This window comes from Ambystoma mexicanum, chromosome 10 (genome assembly GCF_040938575.1).
Source record: "Ambystoma mexicanum isolate Mex_15411 chromosome 10, UKY_AmexF1_1, whole genome shotgun sequence".
NCBI classification, from domain to species: domain Eukaryota; kingdom Metazoa; phylum Chordata; class Amphibia; order Caudata; family Ambystomatidae; genus Ambystoma; species Ambystoma mexicanum.
Window position 1 is genome coordinate 298,070,609 of NC_090932.1, and position 15,815 is coordinate 298,086,423.

Sequence of the window (15,815 nt, forward strand, 5' to 3'; positions counted from 1 at the left end):
AGCCAATGACTGCCCTCTACCTAAGCCCCTCCTCTGGCAGCCATCTTCAGATTTGGTAGCACGTAAAGTGGCAGTAGGACCAAGAGAAGAGCCGCACAGGGGTTTGAGGGAGGGTTTGCATGTGAATCCATGCCAGACCCAAGCTGGAGAACAACAGTTACAGGTAAGTAACTTGTTCCTTCTCCAGCATGGGGTCTGGCATGGATTCACATGCTCATGAATACAAGAATACATAGCAGTACACACATGCACAACCACGGGAGATGGCAAGGCTCAACATTAAGCATTTAAATCAACTCAACATTAAGCATCTCTTACCTCCTCACCAGGCCCACCTTCAGGCGAACAGGCCGACTCTGGACTCCTCCCTGGAATCCCGGTCGACGCAGTAGAATCTCGTGAAGGTGTGCGTCGACCTCCACGTAGCAGCCCTGCAGATGTCCAGCAAGGGCACACCAGACAGGAACGCCGTGGTAGCAGCGATCGCTCTGGTTGAATGGGCTCTTGGACGTCCGGGCAACGGTCGGTTTCCCAACCGGTGACAGTGCATGATGCAGCCGGAGAGCCATCTGGAAATGGAAGCCTCGAGAGGGCCTTCCCTTGGTTCACAGGTCCAAAGTTCACAAACAGCTGTGATGTTTTACGAAAACTCGTTGTGCGGTCCACATAGAACTTCAGCGCTCTAGCCACATCCAGTGAGTGCAAAGTCCTCTCGGCCGGCGACGAAGGCGACGGGAAGAAAACAGGTAACACCAAGGGCTTGTTGAGATAGAAGTCCGGCGGCACCTTGGGCATGAAGGAGGCGTGCGTCCTCAGCACCACTCTCGTCTCGTGGAATGTCAATTAGGGTGGTTTGCTTTGCAGAAGAGGGCCTGGATCACGCCCACTCGTTGTGCGGAGGTGATGGCCACAAGAAACGCCGTCTTCCACGATAGGAACTTCAACGGTGCCGAATGCAGAGGCTCGAATAGCGGCCCCATGAGCCTGCTCAGTACCACGTTGAGCTCCCACGCCGGGGCCAGAGCCTTCACCAGCGTGAACTATCGGAACAGTCCCTTCATAAACTCCTTCACCAGGCGATGAGACCACAGAGATGCTCGTCCGATGTTTCTGGTGTAGCGGGAAATCGCCGCCAGATTTATCTTGATGGAGGCATGAGCTAGCCCCGCCTTGGCCAGCGACAGTCGGTATGGCAGCACCTGAGGGGCCGTAATCCGCAGAGGGTTAATCTTCTGTGCACGGCACCAGACAGAGAACCTCTTCCATTTGTGTCCATAGTACTTGAGAGTTGAGGATGCCCTGGCCTTTGCAAGCACCTCCTTGCAGTCCGCCGGGATATCGTACCCTCCAAACTCTAGTGCTGCAGGAGCCAGGCCTGCAAGTTCAGCGACCCTGGGTCGTGGTGGAGGGTGGCGCCTCCTTCTCTGGCGAGGAGATCTGCATCCGTCAGCAGTTTGACTGGGGGGGGATGCTGACATGTCCAGAAGGTCTGGGAACCAGATCTGCCTCGGCCACACCGGTGCAACGAGGATCATCCTGCACCGGGAATGTCTGAGTTGGTTGATGAGTCGCAGCAGCAACGGAAACGGTGGGAACGCATACAGGAACAGGCCGTCCCAGGGGAATGAGAAGGCATCTCCCATGCTCCCCAGCTGGGGAAACCTGCTGGCGAACCTCCAGCACTTGGTGTTCATCGCCGTCGCAAATAGGTCAATCTGGGGATTGCCCCATCGTTGGAAAAGTAGATCCACTTGATCCTGACGCAGTTCTCACTTGTGGCACGAGCGCAGCTCCCTGCTGAGTGAGGCGGCGATGGTGTTCTTTATTCCTGCCAGATGGAAGGGTACCAGAAACATCCCTTGGGCGATGGCCCAGTGACACAGATCCTGGGCTTCCTTGGATAGGGCTGGGGATCTGGTGCCTCCATGCACAGATGTAGAACATCGTGGTGGTGTTGTCGGTGAAGATCCTTACCACCTTGGCGTTGAGGGACGGGAGGAATGACCTGAGGGCCCAGAACACGGCTCGGAGCTCCAAGACATTGGTGTAGTAACCTCTCCTCTGGGAGCCCAAGGCCACTTGTGTGGAGATCTCCGGTGTGCGCCCCCCATCCCTCCAGGGAGGCATCCGTTGTCACCGTCTCCTGATGTGCTGGAGTCTGGAAGTCCATACCCGCCGCCAGATGCACATGGGTGCCCCAACACCGGATCGCTTGGCAGAAGGTCTCGTTGAGTAAGATCCTGTCTTCGAAGCTGCCTGCCGCCTGCATCCAACGGGCGTCGCAGAACTCTTGTAGTGGACGCATCCGTAACCTGCACAGGGGCACGAGGTAGATGCACGAGGACATCATGCCGAGCAGGGACTTGATGGACCTCACCTTGGCCATGTCCCTGGTCCACAGTCGTTGCACCTTGCCCAGGATGGCCTTCGTCCTTTCCTCCGACGGAGAGGCCAATCGCACCACTGTGTCGAGCCTGGCTCCCAGGAATAGGGCGACTTGCGACTGCGCTAAGTGGGATTTTGCAAAGTTGATCGAGAATCCCAGCTCCGTGAGCAGTTGGACGGTCTTCGCCGTGTGCACGATGGCGAGTTCTCTTGTTTTTGCTCGGATGAGCGAGTCGTCCAGGTAAGGGTAGATGTGGATCCCCTGCAGGCGCAGCCATGCCGCCACTGGTGCTAGGCACTTGGTGAATACCCTGGGTGCCGACTTCAATCCAAAGGGTAGGGCCTTGAACTGGTAGTGTCGCCCTTGGACTACGAATCTGAGGAACTTTCAATGTCCTTTTAGAATGGGGATGTGAAAGTAGGCATCCTCCAAGTCCAGCGACGATAGGAAGTCGCCTTCCTCCAGCTGTCCCAGCACGTGCTGGAGGGTGACCATCCGGAACTTCTGGGACTTGATGTACTTGTTTAAACGACGAAGGTCCAGGATGGGTTGCATGCTGCCGGTCTTCTTTCTTACGAGGAAGCATCGTGAGTACACTCCGGAGCCCCGGAGCCTCTTTGGGATGAGCTCGATGGCACCTTTCTTCAGCATCGCCCTTACTTCCAGCAGCAGTTGAGGGACGTTTTCCTTCCTGGCCACGGGTGGAATGCGGGGGCACTTCTTTAGAAACTTGAGAGTGTGCCCGCGGGCCAGGTCATCCAGCACCCATCGGTCGGTGGAGATGGACTCCCACACACTGACGAACTCTACCAGCCGGCCTCCCACCGGGGTGCTCAGGTGGGGGCCCGACGCTACAGCCGGTTCAGTCTGGCTTGGCAGCGGCCTTGCCGCCTTGGCCTCCTTGGCGACGACAACAAGATCCTCCTGACTTGCTGCGTCCTCTGTAGGCCTCCTGTGATGAGGAGTGGGCCGCCTGCCGGTACGTCGATGAGCGCCGCCACATTCTTTGGAGGCACCTTGCTTGCCTCCGGAGTTCCGAAAGGGCAGCCGTCGTTGCTGCAAAACCCCCAAGGCCCGAGCCGTCTCTGTGTCGGCCTTGATGGCCTGCAGTGACTTGTCCACTGTCTTGCCAAACAGGTTGTTCCCGTCGAAAGGCATGTCCAGAACGCTGGTCTGCACGTCTTGGCGGAAATCAGTTGCCTTAAGCCAACCACGCCAGCGAAGGCAAACACTGTTGCCCATCTGGCGAAACTCGGTGTCAGCAATGTCCGTGGCCACCGTTAAGGTGTGGTCCGACGCCACCTCGCCTTCCTGTAGGATCTCCAGGGCCTCAGCCCTCTTGCCGTCTGGGAGGAAGTCCAGCAGGGGAGCGATCTTAAACCACAGCTCCCTGTCGTAGCGGGCCACAATCGCGAGGGCGTTGGCCGCTTTAATCGTCGTTGCCGCCGACGAGATGACCCGCCGTCTCATGGCGTCCAGTTTCTTCCCCTCGTCATCCGGCGGGGAAGTCGAAGTTGAAGCCGTCGCCCCCGAAGCATTCATCTTGGCCGCCGCGGAGACGACCGAATCCAGGGTCGGCTGCGCCCTAAGGCACATGGGGGCGGAATACGGGACCCGGTACTTCTTCTCATACTGGTCTCTCTTGGTAGGAGTCGTGGAAGGGTTCTTCAGGAGCGACAGCCCCTCGTCCCAGATGTCGTCAAGTAAAGGAACCGAGAGTACCGTCTTCCTCTTGGCCTCACGCCATTGATAGAGGAATCCTTCCTTCTTCTGTTCCTCAGGGCAGAGCTGGAAGAGCTCGGATGCCCTGGCGATCATGACGTGGAAGGAGCCAATTTTGTCGGGCGGGGAGGCCCGAGGAAGTGGTGATGGAAGGCCCATCCCGTTGTCACCACCATCGTCATCCATCCCCGTCGTGGCCGTCTCTGTTCCTGTGTCATCCCTCGGATCAGGAGAAGGAGACGACGGCTGTCAAGGCCGTGAAGGCTGCAAGGGTGTGGGTGGGATGAATTCTCCTCAGCTTGCTTGGAGGGCTTCCCGACGGCCCAGGCTCCACTGGATCGTCCGTTGTGGGTAAGGGCAACCTCGTCCTTATCTCCGTACACAAGGCCTGGATCGCCATCAAGATTGCTCCCAAGTTGTCCTGTGGCCCAGGTACCGGCTGCGACGGGCGCAACGGTTGGGGAGTGGAATCCTCCGCCTCCACAGGCTCCTCGTCGGCACCACGGTCGCTTTCTTCATCCACCTCATCGGGATCACTCCCGTGTGACCGGACCTCCTCGAACTTCTTGTTCAGGATCTTCACGACTCCAGCCAGCTCCTCTTCAGAAGCTGTATCCGTGTCCGTGATGGCCACCACCCCCCCCCCACCTTTTTCCACCAGGGCTTTCACGGGGGTCTTATCGATGGGCTGAAAAGAGGATTCCCTCCGTGGTGGCAGGGAAACTCTCGGCCCCAAGGTCGCCTCCACTGGGGTAGCCTCCACAGGCTTCGCCAGGGCCGCTGCGACTCCCTTGATAGAGGCCTTAGCTGGGTGAATCAGGGCCTTCACGACTTTGGGCGTGCTTGAGGCCTTCACCTTGTGGGGAGGGTCACCGCCTCGCTCCCCCTCGGCTGTCTCCGTCAGGATCGACCGGGGCTTCTCCCAAAGCATACCCGGGTTCTCTGATTTCCTCTTCCCTGAGCCAGAGCATTGTCTCGTGGTTGATGGCGTCGGTGAAAGTGCGCCCTGCCTGGCAACCGAGGAGCCCAGCCGATCGGCGCTCCCGGTGCCCACGGACTCGCTGTGCTTTGCCTTTTGTTGGGCCCCTGTCGCCGGATCGCCCTCAAAGGTCTTAGAAGACCGCTCTGACTTCTTCTTCTCACCTACCGCTGGGCTCTTCCCTTCCAGCCAGTTGGTGAGGCAGATACGCGATCCCTCATAGTCCGTTCTGACATGTTCTTGCAAAACGCACAGTCCTTCTCCACGTGCGTTTTGTCTTCGTGAAGGCAGTAGAGGCATCTGGAATGCTCATCCTCCTTGAAGACATTCTGCAGTCCGCATCCAGGGCAGCTCCTGAACAGCTTGGATCCGGGCGTCGTGTTTCCTTTGTCCTGGGCCATGTCCACGCGGGGAGGCCTCAAAGATCTTCCGGAATCCTCCAAGAAGTGAAACTCAATGAAAACTTCGCCCTTGAGGGGTGTCGAAAATTCCGAAACGGGTCCCCGTTGATTGGAAGTAGAAACGGTGGAGCTTGAGGCTCGATTGACCAAAAAATGAGATTAAACTCTTTGAAAAATCGCAAAACGCAGTAAAAGCTCGAGAGCTATAGTACGAGGACTCCCAACACTTGAACGTGCAGTAAAAATCTGAAGATGGCTTCCAGAGGAGGGGCTTAGGTAGAGGGAAGTCATTGGCTGGGGGCAGTATGACCCATAGACCAGTGATTGGTTATTAGGAGAAAGACAGTTCAGAAACGAAACTGAAACTGATTTTTTCTTTACCGAGGATTCCCAGCCTGACGACGGGGAATATTCATGAGCATGTGAATCCATGCCAGACACCATGCTGGAGAAATAAATAAAATTGGACCCTCAGGGATGCAGCTGCAGTATTGCTTTGAATTTTGTGTTTCCTACTCACCCTTGTTCTCCTTCTTTCCCCTTCTTTCCCTACGTTACACCAACCTTCCATGAGCCCCCCTAGCTCTCTGAAGTGGTTCTGTTCTGCATGTGGCGCTGTACAAAACATCCACAAAAACACAAAAAAGTACCCCGAATAGAAAGTAATCATGGCAGATAAAAATGTTGAAGAAACCCATTATCAGGACAAGGCATGTATATATAAGGCTAAGGGGGCAGCAAAAGTTACCTTATCCGAAATCTTTACAAAGAGACTGAACCCTTCCCAGGAGCTGAGCTGCAGTTTGGAGGCGATGCTCTGGCACAGGTCTCGCACCTTTGTGTTGGTTCCAACCTCGAAAACCTGAAATGAAAACAGGCATCCAGTGAACAGAAGCCAACCTTATCTACGGATATCATTGACATGCGCAAGTGACTTAAGACATTGATTGAGGCAAATGCTGCAGCTACGGGACGGCCCTATGATATTGTGCTCGGGAACCTTTGAGGATCATTCACAGGAGGCCAGTGGGAAACATCTGCTGACGAAGGCACCAATGGAAGAGACTGTACAACTTGAGGATTTCTGGTTTAAATCTCGGCACACAGAAAACTCTGGCTTTTGGTCTGTTAAGGTTAATAAAAGGAACACCAATTTTAATGGGACACTGTGTATTTGTACATATGTGCATATAAATAAAACATGAAGTGCTTTGAATACCAGTGCTATTAATTCCATCTCAAAAGCTGTTGACAGCATGCTTTTTTAGACACATTTGGGCACACCATTTGTGTGTGTTAATGCTCATTTTTCTTTGTAGCACAGATAGCTGGGTAACACTAATCCGAAAGGCCCTTTGCTCCCACTATCTGTTCCTCCCGCTCAAAACACATCATCCTAGGATTTCTTTAGGCTGGCTCTATCAAAACGTAACATCAGACTGTGTGTTGCAAAGGGTCTGTCAGTGTTATTTCAAGGCAATTTTACGAGAGTTAAGGGATTCATTTCAACGGTAAATGTGCTATTGATGTAATGCAATGATGTTGTAAAATGTCTTAAATAAGTGTGCCTTCAGCTACTTGATTTATAAGCAGTGTGTGTGGTCTCATCTGTTTGTTTCTTGCACTGAGATCCCTTTAATAACAAGAGCTGCCACTGGATTTTCTATTGTGTATAGGTCTTAAATATACTTTTGCCAGGCACAGCTATCCTATGCCCAGCTACTCACACCATATTCCAGTTGTCAGCATCTAATGACGAGTTGTACCATTATGTCAGTGCCTAGCAAATGCCTAGACCACGCCTTCACAAAAGGCCAAAAGCCCAAACTATTGGTTTTTCCAATGCATGTTATGTCCAGGCTTGTGGAAGTAACGGACTCAAAATGTGTGAATTCCATTTCCTTTGAACAGTGCCTGTTAGATGCTGCGGTTCACAAGCCATAAATGAGAGGTCAGATTGAACTAGAACATGGCTGTGGAACAGCATATCTTTTATTGAGATTAAAATGTGTGTCCTCCTTCATAAATGTTGCAGAATTGTATAACTACATGTGGTAATTACGGGGTACCATATGCAGTGATCCCGGAAATCCACCTCATAGTGTGAATATTGGGGCAGTAGTTTAAAAAAATCTGAAAGTTGTATTTAGCAATTTCACTCCATGTTTGGAGGACAGAAATGGAGTGTGTATAGTAGCAAATAATACCACTATTTTGCCATGTAAAATAATGCAGAGAAGTTTCACTACTGAGCCTTCTCTGCATTGCTTTGCAAAGGAAGGGGATGGAAAGTTGAGCATCCAAGATGCTCATTTTGTGTCCCCTTTGAGGATCCTTCTACAGCATTTTATTTTCCTGAAGTTAATGAGATAAACAAGTGGGGGTAACAACGGGAGTAGTTTATATGAGAATTTTTTTATTTTTTATTTATTGTTTGGCTGTAGAAACACCCTTTCAATAATACAAAAAAGAAATATTATCGTTCAGATTACAAAAGTAGATAAGGTAATACACAAACTATACATTATAGCATTTGATCATATATATATTGATTTATAAAAGAGTAAAATACAGTCTAATGTTGAAATTAATTAAAAAGGTCTAATTCAGCTTTATATCTAATTCATTTAAAAAACCAATTGTTGCCAATCTAAGCACCATACGTCTTGCACCAAAAATTTGCAGCCATAGCTCTTCACTATCAATTTTTGTACAATCGTTAAAACAATGTGCAAAATACTTGTAATGTAGAATGTACAGTACTGGACAATATGCAATGATATGTTTTTGGGTTTCCTTAATGTCACAAATTTTGCAGAACCTACAAACATTCTGACTGGGATCCAATAATTTTCACCTACATAATATATCTTTAGTGGGCCAAAGATTAAAGCAGAATCGCATATAATCGTCTCTAAATTTTGAAGACGGATATTTGATGAGGTATGTTTCTGTAATTCTAAACCTCTTGTGTCCAAATTGAGCTGCGTTCCAATCTTTTAGGCGATAACATGTTTCAAGGGTGTGGATCCAATCTTTTCGATACAGTTTAATTTTGGCCTGATTTGGATTGTTAAGAAGAGTGTCTATTGACACACATATAGAGTGTTTATATGAGATATATGACCTCATAATCAGGCAGTATTTACCACATACAGTATTCCTACAAAGACTGCATTCGATAAATACTTCATGCGCGATTGTCAGACACGCTGTAAAAAACAGCTGGTATCAGAAATACTATGCAGTGGTTAACAGGGTAATGAGCACCTCAGGGTTTCACTACCAAATAAACCCTTGGACGAACAACTGCATGTAGAGATTTCACCATCCGTGCTAATACAATTGGCATACAACGTTGCCGATCCGCGATTCTTTTACAAAATAATTCTTTCTATAACTAGAAGAACTTTCAAATAATAAACATTGAACATTACAAGTCTGTTTTCTTCAAATATAAAGCATTGTTCTATGTCCATGATAGACCCGTGATACATCACACAAGCTGTGCATACTGGTAATTTCCAACTATTTTCAAAACCACACACCACTGAAAAAAAATTAACATGAGGTTTCATCATCAGCAAAATTATCAAGGAATTATCACTTTTATATCTACGATAACAACGTGTTTGGCAGCATATTAAATGATTTGCTATTTTATATTACCTCGTGCCATGCCAAAAACACACACAAAATAGTTTTGCTCTTTCTGTCGAAATGGTGGCCAGGCACAGGTCAAAACTTGAATGGAAGGCATCAGCTACTAGCAATAGGATTAACCCTCTCGATATTTAATCATCAGATAGCATAACTGTGACAGCGAATGGACTCTCTCATGTCATCTGCCTGTGATGCTACATATACCACTTGCAATACCGTGGCCAGCGACAGTCATAATATCCACTCATTGGGTTTGAATTTGATTTAAAGTAAATTCAGTTTATGGATGATGAAAGATGTGGAGGTTTCTGTGGATGCAGCGTTTCACTATCTCCCATCTTCCAAAATCAATATGTTCCTATTGCTGCAAGCCCCATCCCTGGGGCGAACATCTCCGGACCACCACCTCCTGCATCTGCACCAAATCAGAGCCAAATCTGTGAAAGACCCCAGGTTCATCCTTGATCGGGACCTCTCCCTTACCAGTCAGGGGATTTCAGTAATTTGCTTCTAAGAACTCAGTTTACTTAGACACATCTTTCCTTGGTTCTCTTATATTGACAGAGTTACGCTTTTGACACCCCAATACCCTTAAAGTAGTCTCTACCTGGGCTTTAAACTTAGGCCGCTTTAACACCCCTGTATGTCCAAAACGCAACAGCAAGGTGATCTATCGACCACAGACAACACATATCCACTGCCAGCAGTGCTTTAAATGGGCTGGTCCTACCCAGCCCCCAGTACATGCAATTCTTATTTGTTAGTATTCGAATACCTACACTTCTCAACTCCTGAAAGAGAGTACCGGCACTCAACTATTTTATGAGGTGAAAATGAAAACTTTTTATTTCACTTTATAGCAACTTAACGGACTAAGCTACTGCAGCCTTTGCTGGGGAAAGCAGTGCCCCAACTCTGATCCTCTCTCCACCACCCGCAGTGCCCATAATGTCTCCCCTTCAGGGCCCACCATGCACAACAAAAGGAGGGACAAACATGCATCTATTGTGCTCTCAACACACAGCACAGAACACTGGTGTGCTTCACCTGTTTCCATTGGTGTCCTTCGATGGAGCAGGGATTGATTTGTAAAGCCTAGGAAAGTACTTTTAAAAATGTTTCTTTGTTATTAGCAGTGCTTAGTCTAATATGTAAATATCTAAGTAATTGGAGTTTGATGGAACGTTTTCCACTGAAACTCGCACACAGCTCCAGTTACCTACCGAATTCCTTATTATGCAATGAAATCGAGCAATAATAAAACTCCCCTTCTAAAGCTTAGTTTACAGCTATGATATCTGCTAGTTTGATATGCAAAAAAGAAAGTCTCATTTAATATCGATTCAAACTTTGTAAACACAATGCATAACAACAAACTGAAAGTTTGTGCAACAGGATCTTAGATACACTGCTTTACCAAGGTGTGTGCTCCTTGGCACATTATTTAATCTCACTGGGCATTGCCTGCAGTGCTTAAAAGGGACCTGTGCGTAAGGTGCCGTGCGGAAACAGTCGGTACCAATGGCGCTACGCCGTAATGTCCATCTTTATAGCTTGGTGAATACCTGCTCTTCCTGCCAACCATATCTGCCTTCCACTAATTGCCAAGATCAGATGTTTGCCTCATTTACAAAACCCTCTGTAACCTCGGACCAGACTTCCTAAGCTCCCAATTCTCGCATCATGTGCATCACAATAACCAAGAAGGCTATAAAATGAGGCCTAGACTTCATATTGCTTGGTGTCAAGCCCTAGATTTCCATCTGGAACCCACTACTCTCAAATTTGTTAAACAATTTCAGGCGTGGCTCCTCCAGATCTAAATAAAACACCATCTTTAATCCTGTCCCAGTCACTCAGCCATCTTGCTGCACTCTTTTAGGGCAGCCGTGGAATTCAACATGCTACAAAAATGAAACATGAACAAATGTAAAACACAATTACAAAAGGACACAAATGCGTCTTACTCAAGACAGCTTAGTAACAACTAGGAAGTGCCGATTACAAAAATGGCTATCTGGGTCTGCATTCAGCTTACTATAGTAGGTCAATACAAATTGATGTCTGCATTCATGTATTCCGTGTATTTCATTGTAATGCGCTCAAGGTGACATTAATATCGGGTCACGGGTATCTTCCCCGGAGCTTTATGAATAGGTCTTGTTTCCTGGTCTTGTACCACATGTGAGAACACCACGATTTTGTCCATTCTGACCTTCTATTTAGTGTTATTCAATTCAATTATATTGGTGCTATTACTCCCCTTGGGCTCTGGAGACTTGGTTGCTCCGTCTTGCATATGCTTTCTGCATCTTTGATTGTTCAATACTTGGCACTTGGAAATGTTCACTCCTTTGCTTAATCTTAGAGAAATATGTTGTGTGTATGTAGCTTATCCTCTTTGACTCCTTTTGTGCCTTGCAATTGCTTCTTGCTGAAGCATGCTTGATCCCAAATCAAACTAATATTCTTTGTTCTTGCACAGCGCTGTATTCCAGCGCCTGTCAGCTCTGCAGCCTTGGTCCTTCTCCTTCAGGCTTTTTGCTTACTATTTATACAGAGTTCACTTCCATTTTCTCATCATGGCTGCTTTACCAGTGTGATATGTTCTACTGCAGCAAGCTTCTATATTTCTCATCTACTTTGCGTTTCTGCATATATACATCTACTGTATCTTTTCTCACTTATCTTTCAGTGTATATGATTTCTTCATATTTGCATATATGAGCACCACACACCATGGGTAATAATAAGCAGCGCTCAGATACCTGAGGGTTCGTAGCGCTATATAAATGCTAAATTATTATTATTTATTTATATATGTTCACTTTGTTACTTCAGTTACATCTTCATTCTTTAAGTATTCGTATATTGTTTCAGTGTGTCCTCGTGTCTTCTCTTTATGACATCATGTTACACTTGTCAGATTTCCCTTATAGCTCTTCTATGTTCAGTGATGTCTGCAGACATCCTTCTACCACGTCAGTTCAAGGGTACATTCAATACGGTTGTCTGAGCGCATAACGTCTCTCATATCTTCGATGTGGTATTGGGATGATACCCGGTGTCACGCACAGTGTCTTCTTGTTGTTCTTCCAATATGACAGAGGTGAGGGGGAGGGCACTATAGATGATATGTACATCTGCCTCTCTGCATTCCCCCCTCTGGTCCTCAACCACCTCCTCAATTTTCTTCACTTTTTCTTCACACTGTGGTTTCTTCAGAATCCTTATCTTTGTCACCCCTCAGGTCACCTCCATTCTTTATGTGCTCATCCACACTCCATATCATATGGCAACACTCCCTAGTTGGTTGACAAAACACCAAACGCCCCACATAGTTCTTATGATCCTTTGGGTAATAAGACTTTGTTCCTGGGGGTGGCAGAATACTTCCTTTCAGGTGTTCGCGGGTGGTGCTTTCAGTCTTTGTGTGCTCGTCAGTCACATCATTTACATTGATCACTATATTCATCCCACTAGCTTTCTTTGCTGTCTTCCTGCACTGTCCTATGATTATTCTTACAAGAAAGAATCCCAGAAATACTAAGACTAGTATTGCTCCAAGCAGCTTGAAGGCATTGGCCGGCCAGGTTGGAACCCACGGGAACAGTGACGAAAATCAGTCTTGATCTTCGGTCTCATCCACTTCTTCCACCATTTTCGCAGGCAGAGTTGACAGCATAGTTATTGCTTCTCTCAGGGTTCAATTTTCTCCAACATGCACAGATATGTATGTATTCAAGAGGGCCCGATCTTGGCACACACGCCTCCTTCCATTGCTGTGATTAAGTCCAGGACATACCTGTTCTGGAGGGTACTGAGTCTGATGGCCCTCAATTCGTCTCTAATCGCATTACATCATTTTAATGTTGTATTAACAGTTTGTAGCAGCTCCCACCTGGTTATTTGTAACCACTTGGCGTTCACTGCAGTTTGAATTTCTGCCATGAATATAGCTGTTAATATCACTGCCGTTCTACTGAACAATGTATGCTGATCAGCAATGTTGTGATAAGTTTCTATTGATTTTGCAGAAAAATAATTCTCTCGCTTCTGTTGGATGAAGGTTAAGTGACCTCTTCTTCCTTTTTGTGTCCATCCATTTTCGGAAACCTGTCGATATGAAGATCACTTTGGGGAATCACCAATGCAGAACATGTACGATCACTACAGAGCATATTCCTCCCCAATTCATAGCTAGCTGCATATAAGCTTTCGGTCCTCAGGTCCAATTAACACGGCAGTTCCTCCATTCATTCCTGGTACATCAATTATTTGTTTGCATTCTTTGCTTTCTTCAACTTTGGTCACACTCCTGTTCCTGAGGCACAGTGTTGAATTCTTCATTGCAAGTATGGATACAGGTCCTGCTTCATTTTCAACCCATGTTAATAATTTCGAATACTTGGCCCATTCGTTCAGGCATTCATCTTTTACTGTTTGCACTGTCTGTACTTTCGCTGTCATCAATAAATGTGCACTCCATGCTAACATTCCTTCTTCCAATCCGGTACTGGTGGCTACTCGTCCATATATCAATAGCTGAGGTCTCTCCCAGCATCCTGGCAATCCTGGTGTTTCCCATGTGTGTGCACAACCAAATCTCTTTTGTTCAATGGTCCTTATCTGTTTTCCAGTCATACCATTGAATGAGTATAGGAGCATTCCGCTTTTCCAATCTGAGTCTTTTTCCATTTCCTGCGTTTGTATGTATGCATCTTCATATGGGAACATCTTTTTCGACCTCCATTGTAGGGGTACCCATCTTCCTTCAAATTGTCATCTTGTTGTGCATGCTTCTAGATGGCTCAGACACTGTGCATAAAAGTTCTGGCTGTGCTCATGGTATAAGGGATGAGAGAACACATGTAGCAGCTCTCATCTGACGGTCTTCTCCCCACCTCCTTCATGTGCTGATACCACATGTTATTCTTTATATTTGCTGAATTATCAAGGTATGTATTTATATCCTCAGGATCTCCTTCAGCATCTCTCTTAAGTCAGATAATTTGCTTGGAAATATCAGGGCAAATATCACTTGTGCTTTTGTTATGGATCGAAATAGATGTTTTATTGCTAGACACTTCATCTGTATTATAGAACATTATTTGACAAAATTCTATAATAATAAGGAAGAAAAGACAACACATTTTACAGAATTAAATTACAAGAAGTATTGCAAAAGAATTCATTGATCTTCTTGCTGACAATGTGTTTCTTATAAATTGAAAAATCTCCATTCTCTTTTATCAACGTGTAATTATTGTTACTCTTTATGGCACCCACGCTCTTTTATAATAGAAATTGTAATATTATTGCAATGATGATCCTGCAAATGATAGGACTGTTTTTAGGATTTCAAAACAATTTGACAATATCAATATCACACTCACCTGTGTCTCTGCAGGAGCGATGGATGAGCCTCCCTTGACCCCGAGTTCTCACTTCCCCTGTTTTACCCGGAGGTATACCTGTCAAATACAGGTTGTACACTTAGACCTGAATTCACCTGATTCCCCTGGGCCCTTCCCTTCTCTTAACTGTGTGCTGTGATGTCCCCTAAGGGCTTACCTTGATCTTTAGTAGGGTGTGCACTCCATCCTGCATTCGCAGGGGCGCGATTCACTCATGTGATTGATGCCAACGTCTGTAGGCTTAGTTCAGATGCCACACATTGTTTTATGCCTTCACAGCGAGGCTGAGTCTCTTCTTTCTTTTGCAGGTGTTTGTGCGCTCGTACAACTGACCTGGATTCCAGCGTCGCAAGAAGATTCGGTGAGTATGCGCAGCGTTACTGATGTGCGCGTGTTAACCCAGTTCTTCTTTGTTCTTAGAGGTGCCAGTGTAGAAGTCCCCTCTTGACTGGAGATTGCTGCGGCGTGGAGTAAGAACGGAATTTCCTCCAGAGCAGGTAAGCAGAAGCAGAATTATCCAGAGCAGGTAAGCAGAAGTAGATGATCCAGAGCAGGTAAGCAGAAGCAGGATGATCCGGAGCAGGTAAGCAGAAGTAGATGATCCAGAGCAGGTAAGCAGAGCTGGCGGATCCAGAGCACGGCAAGTGTGTTGCTGATACAGCTCACAATAAGCAACACGAAGCACTGGAAGAATCTTGGGTGTGGCTTATATAGCCAGCTACGCCGAAACACTAGAGAGCTCATGAATTGTCATGCACTTCCTGTTTGGCAACAGGAAGTGGTAACCAGGAAGTTACTACAAACACTAGGAAGGAATTAAAGAAGAGATCTGCTATAGGTTCTTTGTGTGCCTATGCCAGGCCTGCCAAGCCTCCACACAGCCTGCCCCAACTAGCTGTCTGATACTCATGACAATCAACGTGTCGTCTCACTAAAGCTAGATAAGAACGAAGTATTTATTCTAAAACAGCATGCAGAAATATATGCAACGTTATGGGCAACAAAGTGTTATGTGCAATCTGTGTGTTTTATCTTGAAAGCCTTCCCCCTCAAGACCACACGCAATGGTGTGTATGAGGGCTTCAGGATGGTCCTGATGGAATTTTCGCACCAATCGGGGGGCATGTACGTGTGCGCTGGGTTCCCATGATCTTTCCTGGGGTCTGTACCCCTTCCAGTCAATCAAATAATACAGGGTCTTTCGTACAAGTTTGGAATCTAATATGTTCTGTACCTCATATTCTGGT

At 47.1% G+C, this 15,815-nt stretch overlaps 1 protein-coding gene across 1 annotated transcript in view; it reads right to left on the minus strand.

Annotated features, from left to right (window-relative positions):
• MYO7B (myosin VIIB) overlaps positions 1–15,815 on the minus strand; it is a 1,466,289-nt gene that overhangs the window by 208,334 nt on the left and 1,242,140 nt on the right. The window contains exon 41 of the mRNA XM_069617875.1: positions 6,237–6,350. Coding sequence (XP_069473976.1) covers positions 6,237–6,350 — 114 coding nt within the window. The remainder of the gene's footprint in view (positions 1–6,236; positions 6,351–15,815) is intronic.